This window comes from Lycorma delicatula, chromosome 10 (genome assembly GCF_047948215.1).
Source record: "Lycorma delicatula isolate Av1 chromosome 10, ASM4794821v1, whole genome shotgun sequence".
In the NCBI taxonomy this organism is placed as follows: Eukaryota; Metazoa; Arthropoda; class Insecta; order Hemiptera; family Fulgoridae; genus Lycorma; species Lycorma delicatula.
The window spans coordinates 87,679,785-87,698,015 of NC_134464.1; the positions used below are offsets into that span (position 1 = coordinate 87,679,785).

An 18,231-nucleotide genomic window follows, 5' to 3' on the forward strand; every position below is an offset into this window, starting at 1 on the left:
TCATTTTAGAATCCTAATTAAAATCATCGTTCTCGCATTCAATATTCCTCTCATTTTTCCACCCCTCTCATTTTAGCAACATAATTACTTTGGGTCTCGTCAGGGAAATTATAACAATTGTAACAGAGTAGCCTGCGTAATAAAATAAAAAAGATTTTTAAAAAAAACTTAAATTTAAATTTAAAAAAATTCGGATGAGTAATATACAGAGTGATTCAAGAGAAAAGGCACGTAATTTAGGAACTAATTCTAGAACTTGAAATAAGGAAACAAATTCATATAAACATATGTCCGAAAATGCTTTGTTATCGAGTTACGGATAATTAATATAAAGAGAGTCTCTCAAAAAGAAAAAAAGAAAGAATAAGTGGAAAATTATAGAAGAGAATTTCTTAGTTATTTAAAAATAATGGAACCGACATATAGACCGTGTAATATGAAATACGTATATAGGATTATAAGATTCTGATTGTCCCTATCTTTGTTGTATGTTGGATCTGAAAAGTTTAAGACGAGATATCTCGATTGTATTAACGGTGCTAAATATCTTGAGCAGAAACTCACATTACCTGCCTTTTCCCAGGACTCCCACTGTCCCTACCTATCCGCCGGACGGCGATAAAATTTTTTTTGTCAATTCTCAGACTGATTTTTTGCGTCTAAAAATCTTTTTCAACTTAATGATACCACCGCGAAAAGCAGTTGCGTCGATTGCAACAAGATTTATTTCGATCGGATTAATAGGAAAAAAGTTATGCGCGAACAAACATAATGAAAAATGTACTGGTTTGAATACATATCTTCCTTTTTTGAAGGGTGAAAAACACTTAAGTAAATGATAAGGGGAAGAATCTATTAAAATGAGGGCGAAAAATAAGATGGAAAACTTTAGAAGAGAATCTATTTAAAAAAAATGTGAAAAATCAAATAGAGAATATTTGCAAAGATCTTGTAGATTGTTTTCCTAACGTTATTAAATAATAAAAAGTGTAATAGTAAAAACGATTATAAGCTTATTTTTTTTTTGCTTGATGAATTAATTCACCGTTTGACAATTTTATACGTGGGAATATGGAAATGGAATTTTGTAGCGTATGAAAAATTTCACGATTGACCGGGATTAGAAACCCGGGACCCCTGTGTGAAGGGATGAGACACTCCGCCACGGAGATAGGCGAAATTGATTCTTCAAGAATTAAAAAATTTCCGATTTTAAAAAAGGTTTAAATTACCGTAATTTAACTTATAGTCTCGTAATTTTAACCTTTTTTAAATCAGGAATTTCAGTTCCGCTGATCTCCTTGATGGAGTGTCTCCGTCTTTCATACGGGTGTTCGGGTTTCAGATGCTGGTCATCATACATGTCATGTTTCCTACGCTACAATATTCATTTCCGTTAAGACAGTTTCTTTTAGACAAATTTGCATGCTATACTTCTTTCCATTTATATTGGCCACCGATAGCATCTACTTGCCTTGTCGCCCTCACTATGACCCATTTCTCCTTTTTTTCCTGTTTAGCCTGCGGGAATCACCGTCAGGTATTACTTCAGAGATTGAATGAGGATGATATGTATGAATATATGTGAAGTGTAGTCTTGTACAGTCTCAGGTCGACCGTTTCTGAGATGTGTGATTTATTGTAACCCAACCGCCGAAGAATTCCGGTATCCTCGATCTAGTATTCAAATCCGCATAAAAGTAACTGCCTTTACTAGGATTTGAACCGTAGAACTCTCGACTTCGAAATCAACTGATTTGCGAAGACGCGTTCACTGCTAGACCGACCCGGTGGGTTGACCCGTTTGTCCTACTCCGCGTGAAAGTGTATAAGTTACCGCGAAAACAGCGCCTTGCTTTCGCTATTCACTGTACGCGTACGCTATGAACTGCACAGGAATTATGCAGCGGGTAAAACATTGCTTAACGCTTTAAACAATGTGTAAGTGAGAGAACATATATGTGTATGAACTGAGATCCTATGGCGGGAACTGTATGTTGCGCGCGCAACCCGCCGATGTTAATGGTAATGAGTATACATCGTGGATACGGGTGTTCTTTAGCGGTTGGGTTTCAGTTAACTACTCGTCTCAGGAATGGTCGGTCTGAGCCGAGACTATACGTTTACCGGTACATTTACACACAAATCTTTACCAGTCGGTAATGACTTTAATTTTCGATGCGACTGTAAAAAAAATAATAATAAAAACGATGTTAAATTAGCATTTTGAGTTCTTTGAATGAGATTGTTGTTTTCCGTTGATTATATCTGTTATTAATTATTAAAGTTATATTTCAAGACAGTACCGCTGTAAACTACATTCATGTGTATACTGTTTTATGTTGTGTTACGTAATGTTTTTAATGAATTTATATTCTACATTCAATGTTTTTAATATTTTATTCAACACATTAGCAATGTAAAAAATATTTTATTTTTATTACAAAATGCTACAGCCTACAATTATCAAAATTATTTCTTAATATTATGCTTATACAAATGATTGATTGGATTTATTTAATGAATTACATTTCTATAAACTAAGATGTTTTTTTTTTATTACCTTTGAGGAACTTTTTCTTCATTTACTAATGTAGCTGTGATTGTTGGAGTCGATGCTGAATTACTAAAATGTAAAATTTTGTAATATTCGTTTCCAGAACGCACTGTTAACTGCTCGATATCTATTACCATTAAATTGTTGCCATCTTTTTCATTCTCTGCTTCTTCATATGATTTTTGTATTGTGAAAACACTAGCTGGTCCGTTACTGTAAATATACTCACTTACATTTCCTTCTAAATTATTGTGTACAACTACATTAATTTTAAGTTATATCTTCAGGAAATACTTCAGGTTTTTGTTATTTATTTAGCTCGTTGAATAAAAATAACGTATTAAAAAAGAATTAAATATAATTTAAATGAATACAATATATATACTTTTTATTAAAGATATGGAAAATTAATATTTGATTGCATGATATGATGGAAAATTTCATGATGTTCGTAAAATGAGTGAGATATTTATGGAAACGCATTTATCGAATGAAAAAGTTGTATTTTATCTTAATTATAAAAATTTATTTCAAGAATATATGTTGCAACTTTTTTTAATTTTATTTTTACACAAAATACATTTTTTAGATATAAAAATATAACGATTTTGTCAGTTGTTATTAAAAAGATTACAAAATTTTCATCTTAAAAAAATTTACAGAATTTCAAATAAAGTTTTTCCGGTGTTATATGTAATAACACTTCAATAATAATATTGATTTATTTGAAATTTAAGCTTTCTGTAATTTTTAACGGAGAGGAAAGAAATCTAACTTACATTATCGTGGAGGCTGATCGAAATACTTCTTCCTTTTGACTTAGGTAGGATAAATTTAAATATTACTAGCCACTACAAATGTGCAATAATGTTCACGTTAATTTTTTTAATGAAGAAAAATAATTTCATTTTAAAAAATATATACAAGTTTTTTTTTGGAATGAATTTTAATATTTTTGTGAGCGTAAGTTGAAGTTAATATTTTAAAATTAGAATAAGAAAGATTATCTTATTCCCAAATTCTATTTAAAATTCGAGTTTATAACTATGAATCTCCGTCATACATTTGGTTATAGTTTTTAACTACTGCTTAGTATTATCCTTGCAGCTTGATTCATTTAGCAGAGCATTTTTATCATTGTTGAAAGCGATTCTGAAGGTTGCATTTCGAATTACAATAATTTTTCTGTTCTTTCTGTTTTTATATCTTCTCGACTATAAAATCAAGAATCGTTTAAACAATTTTTAATTTGGGAAAGTAATAGAAAAATTAAAAGAATGTATCTATCTCTTTCTGGAAAAAAAGTGCTTGAAAAATCTAAGAAATTTCATCTTTAATTAAAACCTCCTTTTTTTAGCTAAAAGTACAGAAACGGGTCAGGGATGACGTCGATGTGAACTTTATATTTTTATATTTTCTATAAATTTTATCGATCATAGCAAACAGCTTTACAAAGTAGACGAAGAACTTTAAATATTTTATTAAATGACTACTATTTATGATTTATCATTCCTACGATAACACATGAAAACCAATTTTAATATCGCTTTATAGCTAATTACTCTTACCTGTTTTCCTGTTTTTCAACGAAAATGGTTGAATTATTATTTTATTTGTGTAACCCATACCTAACCTTGTCATTGAATGTTTGCTGAAACGTTTTAGCTTTGATATGAGTATCGGTGTACTTTTGGCAAAATTTAATAATTTGTGTTATTAAACGCGATTTGTTATCACGTATTTACACAATTATATAAATAATTATGAGACTATAAATGATTTAACCTACAACGCATAAAAAACATCACGCGTTCATTGTAAGGTTAAGTACAGGGACTAAGCTAAGCCCCGCGTCTAATTCCAGTTTCTTCCTCTCCCCAAGAACAATCAGATATCTTTTGAACAGATGTACATTGCAGAGATATAATACAAATGAGATCAAAAATGGCTACTTTTTAATCGGAAAAACAGTTAATGGCCTTAAGTATATAGTAGAACTTTTGTTAGAAGTAACTATAAAATTTGAATAATTTTCTTTTAATCTAAATTGAATTTAGTGAGGTTTACATCGGAATAGGTTATTTGGTGTTTAATCGATGAAGTTTTAATTTTTCTCAGACTCGTTTTTCATCATCCGATGTTTGTTAAATAAAAGTGCGTTTACACACTTGATCCTAGAAAATGATCATTAATAAATAAAAATAAAAGAACAATAATATTAAGAATAAATCTATAGAAAATGTTACATTTGGGTAAAAACTCCAGGAAAACAGGTTTACACAAATCTCCTTCGAAAAAATTAGAATTTATAAGAATTATTGGAAATGTCCCCGATAACAATTAAATTAGAAATTGGAAAAAAGCCAATAAATTTGAATGAAATTATTAAATCAAATTGTTTAGAAAAATCATCGATCAAAGGAAGGAAAAGAAAAATGGAGAAAGAAAGAGGTAATATAAATAAACTTTATTTAAACATTTATATAAGTATTTCAACATGAATATTTGTACGCATCGAAATGTTTTGGCAACATAAGAACTAAACTAATTTAAAGGATAAAACCAAAAGTTTTAACAAAAAAATCCCCCGACCAAAAACAAATTATGGTAGAATTTAGAGCTAGTGTTAACTGTATTTTTTGATAAGATAGTAGATGATGGAATGAAGCAACGCTTTGTTCTTCTTGAATCGTTATATTTAATTTCTTGTTGCCCTTGACATTTTAATTGAATTACTATAGTTATTAAACTTAATCGTAATTGAACTTGAACATTATCAAAAAACTACGAGTCCCCTTGGACTGAAATCAAAACACGACCGCACTGTGCGGGATTCCGACGTAGAACGGTCATATTAGATTAACTCGCCGGCCAGCACTAGTAGATGCTAGAGTGCAGCACCAACCGGCTCATCGTGGAACGGAACAAAGAGTAAATATAAATTATATTCAAATAAGAAAATTTATTAAAACATAGAAAAAGACTCGTTAAGAAAATTAAGATTAATTTGTAGAATTATCTAAGAAGGTATTTAATCATTTTTTGGAGATTCAGCTGTATGGTTTAAATTAGCAAAAATAGATTTGGAACAACTAAAATTAAAAGTTGAAGACTTAATTGACAGGAAAATGCAGAATCGTAAGAAAAACCCAAACTAAAACAGGATTGGTCCAAAGAAAGGAAAAAAAGATGAACAGTATTGGCAAAAGGTAAACCAAAAAACACACACGTGTTTGCCTAATCAAAATGAAAAAAGTATACAGTGTTACTTCAGCAGAGCTCTAATTAGCTGTTGGACCGAATCTGATCTGAAATCCTCTGTATTATAGTAGGTAGGGAGAAAGTGTTTTGCCACAAGGAAAACCAGATATGAATCGTAGTGCTTTTAATATGGTAAATAAAACAAACTATTTTGTAGTACGGAGATAAATATAAGATCATTTAACTGTAAATAGCGCCTAATAAGTAGTTTTATGCATTTTTACGGTTATGTAAATTCAACGCAGATGCTGGTATTTTTTATCAGTAACCTGGAAAATATGCTAAATAAATGATGAGCCAGTAAAAAAGACCTGACTCGTGTAAAATTAACTGCATTATTTTACTTTTATACCTTAGAGATTTTATTTCTAAGAACTTTCCGTTGTAAATAAATATTATACTTACTTTACATTCCTTAGCGATAATAAAAACTATAAAATTTAAAAGTGTATTAATACTTACAGTTTTTGTTTTGTAATTTCTATGGAGTCCACTACCCTATTTTGACTTATTTCTGGTATACTGAGAATATTCGGATTTTTCAGATCGCTTTGAATCCTGCATTCAATAAAATAAAAATTATAATATTTATTCAAATTATTGTTAATTTTTAAAAAACAAAAAAAAAAATGCATATTACTGGAACTCGTTATTCTTTCTACTTTTTATTATAGTGTATGTAATATCTAAAGGCAGGTCGTTAGTACGCTATGGCATCCTCTCCACTGTACTTAACATCAGCGACTTGTACTCACACCAGCAGCCAAAGTAGAGTATTCCAAATGTCACATTAATTAATTTGTAACGACTTGCACCGTATCTATAACGTCACTGTTATAGTAGCGAAATATTTTCTGGTAAATTGTTATTACAAATAAAATTATTTATACTTAATATTTTGTTAAAGGTGTATATATGAAGTAATTTATTTCATGAAAGCATTTTTTTTTCAAGTATGTTATACCAAGGCTTTGCTATAAATAAACTGTAACAATCACCCGATACAAAAGTATATCAATTGTTTATTTATTATAGGCTCTAATGTTACGATTTTCTTTGACATAGTTATTTACAAAACTATTATTAAATAGCACATACGCACCAATAAAAATATTAAATTGTACAAAAAAAAAAACTTAAATAAATAGTGTTAAAGAAACGTAAGTAAAAGTAATATATATAATTATATATAATATAATATATACTATATATTATATAATATAATATATACTATATATTATATAATATAATATATACTATATATTATATATTATAATATATAGTATATATATAATATTAAATAATATAATCATTATTAAATTTATTATTGAAAAATATGAATACTACAAAGATATTAATTTCGTACTATAATAAACGTAAGGTTAATTTAATTAATTAAAACGTTAATTCGTATTATAATTTATAAATGTAAAACATAAAATTATTTCATGCAAAATAATTTATATTGTAGCTCATAGCCGGCCTCCGTGGCGCGAGTGATAGTGTCTCGACCTTTCATCCGGAGATCCCGGGTTCGAATCCCGGTCAGGCAAGGCATATTTATACACGCTACAAATCATTCAATTCATCTTCTAAAGCAATACCTAACGGTGGTCCCGGAGGTTAAACCAAAAAAAGTAAAATAAATAGATAACAGATGAAATAAATAATAATTAAATTACAAATTTAAATTTAAAAACAATAGCAAAAATAAATGAATGTGGTGTAATAAAAAAAATAATAATAATAAATACAAGTCTGTATCATTTTTATTGGAACCAGTAGTACGTGTCCGCATGCTGGATTGTAGTAGTGTAAAGGAGACAAGAAGAAACAGCTTGTAGGGAGGACACGCCTTTAGATTTTTTAAATATTACGCCAGAAATGTACGATTTGAAAATATATAGAACTGAAAATCATAGGTAACTAAATGAGACTTAGCAACAATATTCATATAATTTATTATTATAGGAACAAGGAAAGTTTTAAAATACGACTTTATTTTTGATAATTTTCAAAATAATTTCCATCGGACATTGTACACTCCCTTCTCCATAATCAAAAATCAGAATTCAAATAAATCCTACCATGTTTCATCGGAGATCCTTAGGAGATCGTCGTTTAGTAGATGCCCTTATATGTCATAATCGCTCGTAAAATACCCTTTCAGTTCTCTTCTCTGATCTTTTCTTTTTCTGTTTAACCACCGTAAGGTATTACTTCAGAGGATGAATGAGGATGATATGTACGAATGTAAATGAAATGTAATCTTGTACAGTCTCAGGTCAACCGTTCCTGAGATGTGAGGTTAATCGAAACCCAATTACCATAGAACACCGGTAACCACGATGTAGTATTCAAACCCGTGTAAAAGATTTGCCTTTAGTAGGATTTGAATCTTAAAACTCTCGACTTCGAAATCAGCTGATTTACGATGACGAGTTCACCACTAGACCAACCCGGTGAGTTCTCTTCTCTGATTTGTATTTTTGAACATCCACGGAGGTCTTTTCACTTTCGAACACCCACACGTTTTTCTGAGCCTTTGTTGGGACGTTAAGTTGTATTGTGACGTTACCTGTCACTATACTGTTCACATAGGAAGATATCCCATTTTCAAACTTTTCCAGAATTTCAGGCACCATAAAACACAACGTACCATCTGATTCTCGGTCAAATTATGCGGTAACCAAAGGGTACATAGCTTTCTAACTTGAAGGTGATTTCGCAGAATAGCACCAACTGCTGGTGCATTAATGACCAAGAACTACCAAGATGGTAGGTCACATATCCGGCTGCCACAAGGATTTTTCGTGGTTCAGCAGTGTTTCACTGATGAAGACGGTCGAACTGACCTGGGAGTGTCCTCAAGGTCAAAATTTCCTCTTTCAGACTCTCGGTATCACCTGAATATCGTTGTACGATGTGGACGTACCGATTAAGGCTTAGAACAAGTTATGGATGTTCAAAGATGAGGGGATCTTCGTGGATATTCGAAAATCCAGATCAGAAAGAAGAGAACTGAAAGGGAGGCATTTTTCAAGCGATTATGACCTCCTCCTGAGGCTTTGGACGATGTGTGTTCCTAGATCTCCAACGAAACACGGTAAGATTTATTTGAACGCTAGTTTCGAATTATGGAAACGTGAGTGTATAGTTTGTGATGGAAATTATTTTGAAAAATTTTAACGTAAATTATAATAATAGTCTATTTTTACAATAGTCATTTCCTCTAAACACTGATCAACACTTAAATCAAGTGCAAAATTTCCCGGTATTCAGTTTTCGGCCATAACGATAGCTACCTCTTTTTTATTAATACAGCTAAAAAGCAAATGATAGTGAGATAATGACCGGAACGGAACGCAAGGATGTCGGAGGGTCCAGTACCCTCCTGCATGCTGCAGTAAACGGACTTAAAATCGTTTGCTGGTGGTTCTTTCTAGTGGACTGGTGGGAAATAAATAGAAACCGTAAACCATATTCATGGTTTTTATGAATCTTGGGACTGCGTACCGATCCAAAGGAATTTTCGGTTGCAGGAGATAGTGATTAAAGCGGCTATAGTGCAGGTTGGGACCTATCAACTGTGATGATCCGTTCCGTCATATTGCAAAACTTTCCTAATGCTCTAAAAAATAATAAATGGATGTAAATATATTAACTTTATTTATGGTGTAATATGATTACATCGTTTGTTTAAACAGCAATTTAAATTTTTCTATAAATTCAAGTACTTTTATTTTTTGCCTAGATTACAATTAGTTTAATGAATTTAAGTTGTAGGTGGACATTTAGTTTTGATATTTTAAAGCCCCCTCCAAAAATTTGGATTATTAATCGTTCCCAGACTACTCATATTGAAAAATTATATAAAAATTCAAATAGTTAGAATTTAAAATATTAACCCAGAAATAGATCGCATTCCTTTTCCATTCAAACAATTAAAAAAAAAAATTAATCACAAAACGTATCTTTTAAGGATTTGATAATTCCAAAAAAAAAAAAAACAACGAATTATCACTACTAACGAAGGATACTAGACAAATTTTGTTGTGATTAATAGAAGTTCCAATAATGTTTTAATCTTTAATCTACAAAATGAGTTCAGGTATGGATAATATGAAATAAAATGTATTTCATGCCAAGTGCAAAACACTTTTGCACTCTTTTAAATCAGATGAAATTAATGGAAGGGCTATTTAACATTATTTCTAAACGGTAATTACTTTATAAATCGAAAACCCGTGGACCAAAAATGTTAAAATTTGACTTAAATAATTGGCTATATACCGACTGCATCGCGAAGTTATCACGGGACTTTCATAACCTCTTCTACTCATGAAAATGATGGAAAAAATTCATATAAACGTATGTCCTAAAATGCTTCATTTGCGAGATAAGTGTATGCTTAAACATGTTAAACACTTATTGAAATATGATAGATTGAGAAAATTGATTCTAATTTTATTTAGGGGGAGCCAGGAAAAAATAAATGATATAAATATATGTATAATGTACATAGGATATTTTGAAATGAGAAGATCTGCATATTGCGGGAATACGAGTGTATTGTGGTACATGAAATTACGGACTAATTAAATTCAATCTGGATGAGAGTATTATCGATTTTTTTATAAATAAGATAAAATACAAGCTACTTAAAATGATAGTAATGGGCGTATCCCACAGCAGCTGTAAATGGTTCAACGGATGTTCTATAGCTCGAAGTATTTTCTTTACTTTAATTAGGGACTGTAATTAAATAGATATGCTTTTTCTTTTACTCTATATACTACCGTTAAGAAAGGTTATAATTTGACTCGATTTGAAATCTCAGTTTGTATTTCTTAATATTGTTTAAAGGAAAGATTCGTATATTTTTCATTATTCTTAATTTTAAATAGATTTAATTTCTTAACAATAATACTATTTTATTAAATTTAAATTATATTTGACTGATATTTATGTTAGATATATATAATTTATATTTAAAGATGAGCGTACTTAACAAATGATATAAAAAAGGTTACAAATAATATTTAATCGATTATATTTTTGTAGCTTGCCGGTCGGAGCTCACTTCATTCGCCCGACCGTCTAGCCAGGATCTCTTTGGCGCAGGTAGGCGCAGGCGAGTTCCCAGGCTCCAGGACCACGAGGCCGACCGCAGGACCGCAGAATTCATTTTTAATTATTAATTTTTTTCTTTAATGAAAACGGTTTATTGATAACTTCACCCCCGCGGGTGCTAGTGTATCTGTCTATCACTTAAAACCTTCCTTGGGAAAACACGAATGCATCCTGAAAATTTGAAACTAATCGGTCGATTGGTTCCTTGTACAGAACATTACAAATTAACAGACAGACAAACAAACTTTCAGCTTTACATAAGTTATACTCGTAGTATACAAACTTACGTTGAATAAACAGTTTCATCATCTGTTGCAGGTTTCGATGTCGATTTTGCATCTTCATCCACAGCATAATCTCCACATTTCTTTAGTCTGAAATAAGAAATTATTTTTGTAAGTAGAATAAATACTATCTTCTAAATTCATAATTTATTAAATTAATATTATTATTATCTATTTCTAAATTCATGATTTTATTTAAATTATTCATCCATCCACTATTATAGTTTATGATTTGTATGAGCTGTTATGATTTGTTTGGTATCAAAAAGCGGATTACTAGGCGAATCGTACTTTAATATTAATATATTGTACATTTGAAAAACATGAGATTAAATTTTGAATTTCCTGGTTATAAATCCATTGCTGCTGCAGCAGGATCATAGGTATAAAGAGAAAGTATAACGATCCGCCAAAATTTTGGGTATCAGGATTTTTGCCTATGTCAACATGTCAAGATACTCTTAGTTCAAAACCACAAAAAAGTTAATAAAAATTACCGTAGGGTGTATATTGCGTTAGCGTGCATGTTGAATATATCTTCGGACTGCCGCAACATATATTCTTCGAAAACGGTTCAAAACTTTCTGCATATGACACATTGACGGCATTAAATTTTGGACAAAATTAAAAAAGGGGAGGAGGCTATTTTTCACATTTCAAATTTTTGATTTTTTGTATAGCGGTCGTAGAAAATTGAGTTTTAGTATAATGAAAGTACGCGTTAAATTATTTAAAATTCAAAACTTTCTATCGGAATTAGTGGAAGGGTCATTCAACCTTATTTCTAAACAGTAATCATATACCTCGAAAACCCGTGGACAAAAAATGTTGAAATTTGACTTAAATAATTATCTATATACCAAGTGCAACACGAAGTTCTCCAGGGACTTTTATAACCTCTTCTACTCATGAAAATGATGGAAAAGGTTCGTATAATCATACTTTCTAAAATGATTCGTTTGCGAGTTAAGGCTAGCGAAACGTTTCGCTCGAATTTCAGCTACCCCGGTGAAAGAGGTCGTATTAAACTTTTTAGGACATTAATTAAGGAGGGACAGAGTTAGTGATTTATTATGGTGTTTGGGCTGAAAAATTGAAGAAAATAGGTTCCAGAAGCATACCTGCAGTAGTTTTTGAAAAATAAATTGTAAAAACCCTGGTTTTTATGTTTGTATTTTATTCGATTTTTCCCGTTAAAACAAAGAAATCACTATTTCTACTCCTTAAATAAAGTCCTAAAAATTTCAGTACGACCTCATTTCACCGGGGTAGCTGAAATCTGGCAAAAGTTTTAATTAGGCGTAACTCGCAAACGAAGCATTTTAGGACACATGTTTATATGAGTTTTTTTCATTATTTTCACGAGTAAAATAGGTTATGAAAGTCCCGGAAGAACTTGGTGATACACTCTGTATTAGTGTATATACTATATATATATATATATATATATATATATATATATGTTTGTGTGTGTATTACAGCCGTAATTAGAGATGTTAATAAAGTAAAGGCCACTACCCTCATCGCATGTATGTACTTCCAGAAACTTATACGTTTTTTATGGGCTCAGATGAAACGCAACATTCACAAAAAACCGATATCGAAATTTTGGACCAATCTACTTAATACTTTCGCTTAACAGCTTTGGCTGCTCTATAGCATCAATATAACTATAACCCTCTCTCTACATATAGAGAGAAAATAAAATAACATTTTTAGTATCGATTCAATGTTTATGAAAATAAAAGATGGAAGCAATGTTTAGCGTGTTTAATTGGTTAGATGAGGCGTGCAATATCAGTTTTACTAGTATTATTTATTAAGCGGATATCAGTCATAATATAGTTGGCAAAAATTGTTTATCGGTTACAGTAAAACTTCCGTATTCAAACTTCTGAATAAACAAGATACTGGAAAAGATTATAAAAATTAAAATGCTTTCTATTATTTCTTTCTTTTATGATCAAATAAGAATGGAAATTTATACAGCATATTAATCGTTATTATGTGTAAACAAACATATAATTAATTACTTTACTATTTAACGACGTAATTACTTCTTGGAAATCCTTACAGATATAAAATATATTGTTCAGTATGTCTTGTAGATGATTTCTTAATGTATTTTAGGCAACTTGATCAATTTTTGTATAAGATTTCAGTGTATGCAGTAAGTTGTGAGTATAAACTAAAAACCTGAACTTCTGAGTGGAAGTATTTCCGTTCATTTCTCTTCATAAAGAACTATTCTGTCTTAAATGATAAATGTTCATCTTATTTCCAAGTATTATACTTAGTGGTATTCTTTCAGTTTAATATATTTGTACATTTTTAATTTAAGTAAAATATGTTCATATTATACCACCATTGATGTGAACAAACAGGAAAAGGAAATGGAAGTGAATTATGGGTGTATGTATATATATATATATATAAATACCGGGTGATATTTAACTACGGAAACGACTTTTTACTGCATATCTGAGAGGTATTTGAAGGCAGAAAGAAATGGGGTTTTACATTGTTAAATAAATCTACATTACGGTGGGTTTTTAATTTTTGTTCGCCATATTGTGAAACAAACTAAATATTTTAAGTAGGTTTTCCGATAATGCTTTGTTGTAGAGTTATAAGCAATGAAAATTGTAATGTGAACAGTTTTACTGCATTTTACATTCAATAACGAACTTTAAACAGTGCTATAATATTGATAATAATAAACAATTACTAATATGTAACAATATTATTATAGAACTGTTTAAAGTTCGTTATTGTACGCATTGTGAATGTAAAATGGAATAAAATTGTTCATGCAGAACGTTTTACCTCGTTTTTTTGTTATCACGATTTTTTCCGTTATAACTCGATAACGAAAGCATTACCAGAAAAACGGGTTACACCATTGTTTTTCTTGTAAAGTTTTAAATCGAAATCGTGTGTCATATGACCTTCCTTTAAAAAAATTAAGTTTGGTTCAATACGACTTTGATTAATTTGAATTGTAGTACAGAATTTTCGTTATTGTGCGATCAATACTTTGTTTTTTTGATACGATGATAGAATGTTTTGGCGTTTTATCTGAGTACATAGTGTAATTGATGTTAGATATAGGAAGAGTTTTTGTGAGAAACCTTTGGTGTTAGAGGACGCGGGGATCGCGCTTCTGCGAATCGGTTAATTTGATTGTTGAGGGTTGTAAATTACGGTAGGTGGTCGTGGTTGGAAGATAGTATATGAAAGACCTTTTGCATACTAAAAAGGAATTTGCATCGGTGGCATCCTGACAGAAGTCAGACTGATGACTGTGTTGTGTTAGCAAGTTCAAGTCAGAGGTCTACCGGGTCATCAGCAGGCCACTTGTGGGAACCGCGGATATGCGTTATTTGCGGGAAGGCGGATCACCGGACGGATGACAGTGCTGCTCGCGAGTGAGTTGCTGTCCCGGTGTTTACAGGTTTTGTGGAAGGTAACTGTCGCCCAGTGTCTGGCTTTTCAGTTTCTCTTTCGTCGAGCGTTCCGGTTTATTTCTGTATCGTGAACGGTGGGGTAGCAACGGGGTGCTGGATAGCTCCTCGTAGAGTCGGGGTCTGTCCACGCTTAGGTGGGCGACCGTCAATGATGAAACACGGGGACTCTGGTGCCCCGTAGTCGATAAGACCGAGTCCCGGCAGGTGCGACCTGTGGGTCCCGCTTGAAAGACCGAGTCCCGGCGGAGGTGACCTTCGGGTCGCCTCCGTTTGAGGCAGGCAATACAAGACCGAGTCCCGGTCCCAGGGTGGGGTCGCTGGGCACGACCTGTCGGACTGGTGGCTTTGCATCGGGGGTTAGAGGCAGGACAAGGAAATTAAAATCCTACCGGCGTGTCATGCCGGACTTACAGCCGGTAGGCGGGCAGGCTCGTTAGAGTATTGGACACTCCCCCGGGCTGTGTTTATGCTTTAAGTGGATCCGGACCGGTGGAGGAGGTGAAAAAATGTCAGAGGTTCTAAAAGACGATCTCGGGTAAAGCCCATCAGGGCTAGGAACGGAGGAGGTAATGTGACGACCGAGATTGTCACAATACGGGTTTCTTCTCTTACGAGGACCAGGATGTGCAGTAAATACTCCCAACCAAATTCCCTAACGATAATAATGTTAGGAATTCTTTTTATTAGTAAAATTTGATTTTATGATTTTATTACAATTATTTGGAGAGAAAATTAAATCTTTGTAAAATTAATCGGTTTATTTAAAATTAATTTTAATAAAACATTATATTTGGGTGAAATGTAATAGTCTGTTCAAAGATAATGGGTATTGAATGTAATCTTCTAGTTTACTTTCTTTGAACGCATAGAAAAAATTATTTTCTTTTTAGAATGCTATTACACAAATCGGAATTCCTTATATAATTCTAAATCTTCCATTTCATAAAAATACATTTTCTTCGTTTTTTTTTGTTTTTTTTTTTTGAAAATATAGTCTGAAAATGCGTAGTTGCGCTGCAGTATTACATTCCATTACTGATACTACCGGTTGTAAAATCCGAGTTTACAGTACAGTGCTTTCAACAATACATGTAACAATATTATCACGTGTATGCTTTCTTAGTTCTTTCACTATCGTCCTTAATTGTAGTTATAAAGCTTTACAACATTTTCTATATTTGAAAATCGGAGTATTCAGCAGTATATATACAAGCTACATAAAATTATTTGTAATTTCTCTTCGATAAAAAATACATAATGTTTAACTTAAAGTTTAAAAAAAATGTATTTATTATAATGTAAAAACTTGGTAAATCATATAACTTTCTGAATTAAATTACGATTAAATCGTAAAATTAGAACAGGGATATAAACTAACTGATATTGAATGACATATAAAATAGTTAGTAACAGAAATTCGATATGTATGAGACCAACTGCTAAATTTGAGTTAATAAAATATTGACATGTCGTAATTGGACATATATGGGAAAGATTTGTATAAAACAGTTTATCTACCGCTACTATAGCTTGAATAGGGGAAAAACAGCACTAATATTATTGTCATTGCATAAAATAAAAAGATTACACGAATAATGGGTTATAAATTTTAGATTATCACATACTACGAGTTTGTAATACAGTACATGTTAAAATAAAAAAAAAATAAAAATTATTAATTACAATATATATTGCTACATTACCTTTTATAAGCGAAGTAGAAGATACTTCCAAAAAAGAATATAGTTGCAAATGATACGACAAATATTACAAAACCAGACATTATTGTATCCGCAAATACACTTTCGTGATATATTATTTTCGACGATTCTACTGAGTTTGTAAAAGCAGCTGCATCTACTGCACTGAAATAAAAGAAAAAACAATAAGATGGTTAATTATGACGTATATTTTTCACATAAGAATATATATTTAATCTATGTATTTAATTAAATATTTCTTAAATATAACTCGCCAAATTTTAGAAATCACAATTAACGTGCCAAGTAGGGGTGGTTTACCGGATGGCAACTGATTTCCTTTTGTATGTATGGCGTCCTATCGCGGTACACTAACTCATTCGTTATACTGTTTTCATTGCCAACGCTAATTTAGGTATCCCAGGTAGTAGTTCACCACTAGAGTGAACTCTAGTGGTGAACTCGACATCGCAAATCAGTTGATTTCTAAATCGAGAGTTCTAAGGTTCAAATCCTACTAAAGGCAGTTACTTTTATACGGGTTTGAATACTAGATCGTGAATACCGGTGTTCTTTGGTGGTTGGGTTTCAATTAACCACACATCTCAGGAATGGTCGACGTTAAACTGTACACGACAGTCATTCATACATATCCTCATTTATCCTTTGAAGTAATACGTTAACGGCGGTTCCGGAGGGTAAACATAAAAAAAGGCAAAATTACTTTGAAAATATGTGTTAAAACTTGAAAAATTTGGTGAGTTATAATTTATTACCCGATTGTTTAGGAGTAATCATAACTTATTTACCTTCAAATGAAATGAGGGTAAAAATTACAAAGCGAGCGAAAATTTACGCAACCCTGAATTCATTAAACCGTTGAAGTGAGAAATATTTTATTTTACGTTGGGACTAGATCACCCAGAAGAAGACTCATATTGACAGTGGTAACATCCATCATTTTTTATGCGGTGCCAGCATGGGCGACGTCTTTTGATAAAAGGAAAAATGTGAACAAAGTAGCTGCGCTACAAAGAAGAGTGGCCATCAGAATAATTTTCTCTTATAAAATTGTATCGAGGAATGAATGCAACGGAAGTTGTTGCCGGCGTACCACCTGTTAAATTAAGGGCAAAAATTTAATAGAGGGTTTTTAACGGCATGCCTAGGACTGGCATGCCGTCGTTATTAGAAGAACGGCAAGGAAATCGGGAGGCATCCCGCACAGGCAGCTGGACGAGGACAATCATCCCACGTGTAGATGGATGGGTGTTAAGGAAATTTGGTGAAATGGGCTTCTACCTGACCCGGTTGCTCACTGGACATGGTGAATTTGAGCCCTACCTCCACCGATTCGGAAAGAGCTTCGCTATTATGTAAATATTGCGGTGAGAACGATACTGCCGAACACACTATATACTACTGTCATAGGTGGGATGAGACCCGGAGAAACTTCGGGCTACAAAGACTCACGCCAGATGAAACGATGCCATTCATGTCGACGGGCGGTAGCGAATGGAATCTGGTTGTGACTTTGGCGACCAGAATAATCGATACAAAAGAGAAGGATGCCAGGGACTGTGACGGGGCGTAAGGATTCGGGGTAGGGATTTCTGAGAGCAGCCCCGCTCATGAAATTGTGGCTCGCTTCGGTCGGGCACTCTCGGTGAGTGACCGGGAACCCCTCACGCTTGGGTACTAAAAGACCGGGGTCCCCCTGGGTGCGCCCTGGTTAGAGGCACGGGAAAGTGAAGACCGAGTCCCGACCTGCCGGGTGAACGACCCCCGTGGGGCACGACTTTGTCGGATCTCATGGGGTCTCCAAAGGT

General features: G+C 32.5%; 1 protein-coding gene across 5 annotated transcripts in view; it reads right to left on the reverse strand.

Moving 5' to 3' along the window:
• The window catches only part of LOC142331059 (uncharacterized), a 174,113-nt gene that overhangs the window by 14,789 nt on the left and 141,093 nt on the right, over window positions 1-18,231 (reverse strand). For 4 of the 5 annotated variants that reach the window (XM_075376700.1, XM_075376699.1, XM_075376698.1 and 1 more), the window contains exons 9-12: window positions 16,406-16,567; window positions 11,239-11,325; window positions 6,281-6,376; window positions 2,564-2,770 (exon numbers count right to left, since the gene is read on the reverse strand). In XM_075376700.1, coding sequence (XP_075232815.1) covers window positions 2,564-2,770; window positions 6,281-6,376; window positions 11,239-11,325; window positions 16,406-16,567 — 552 coding nt within the window. The remainder of the gene's footprint in view (window positions 1-2,563; window positions 2,771-6,280; window positions 6,377-11,238; window positions 11,326-16,405; window positions 16,568-18,231) is intronic. The other variant, XM_075376702.1, reaches the window with a different exon arrangement.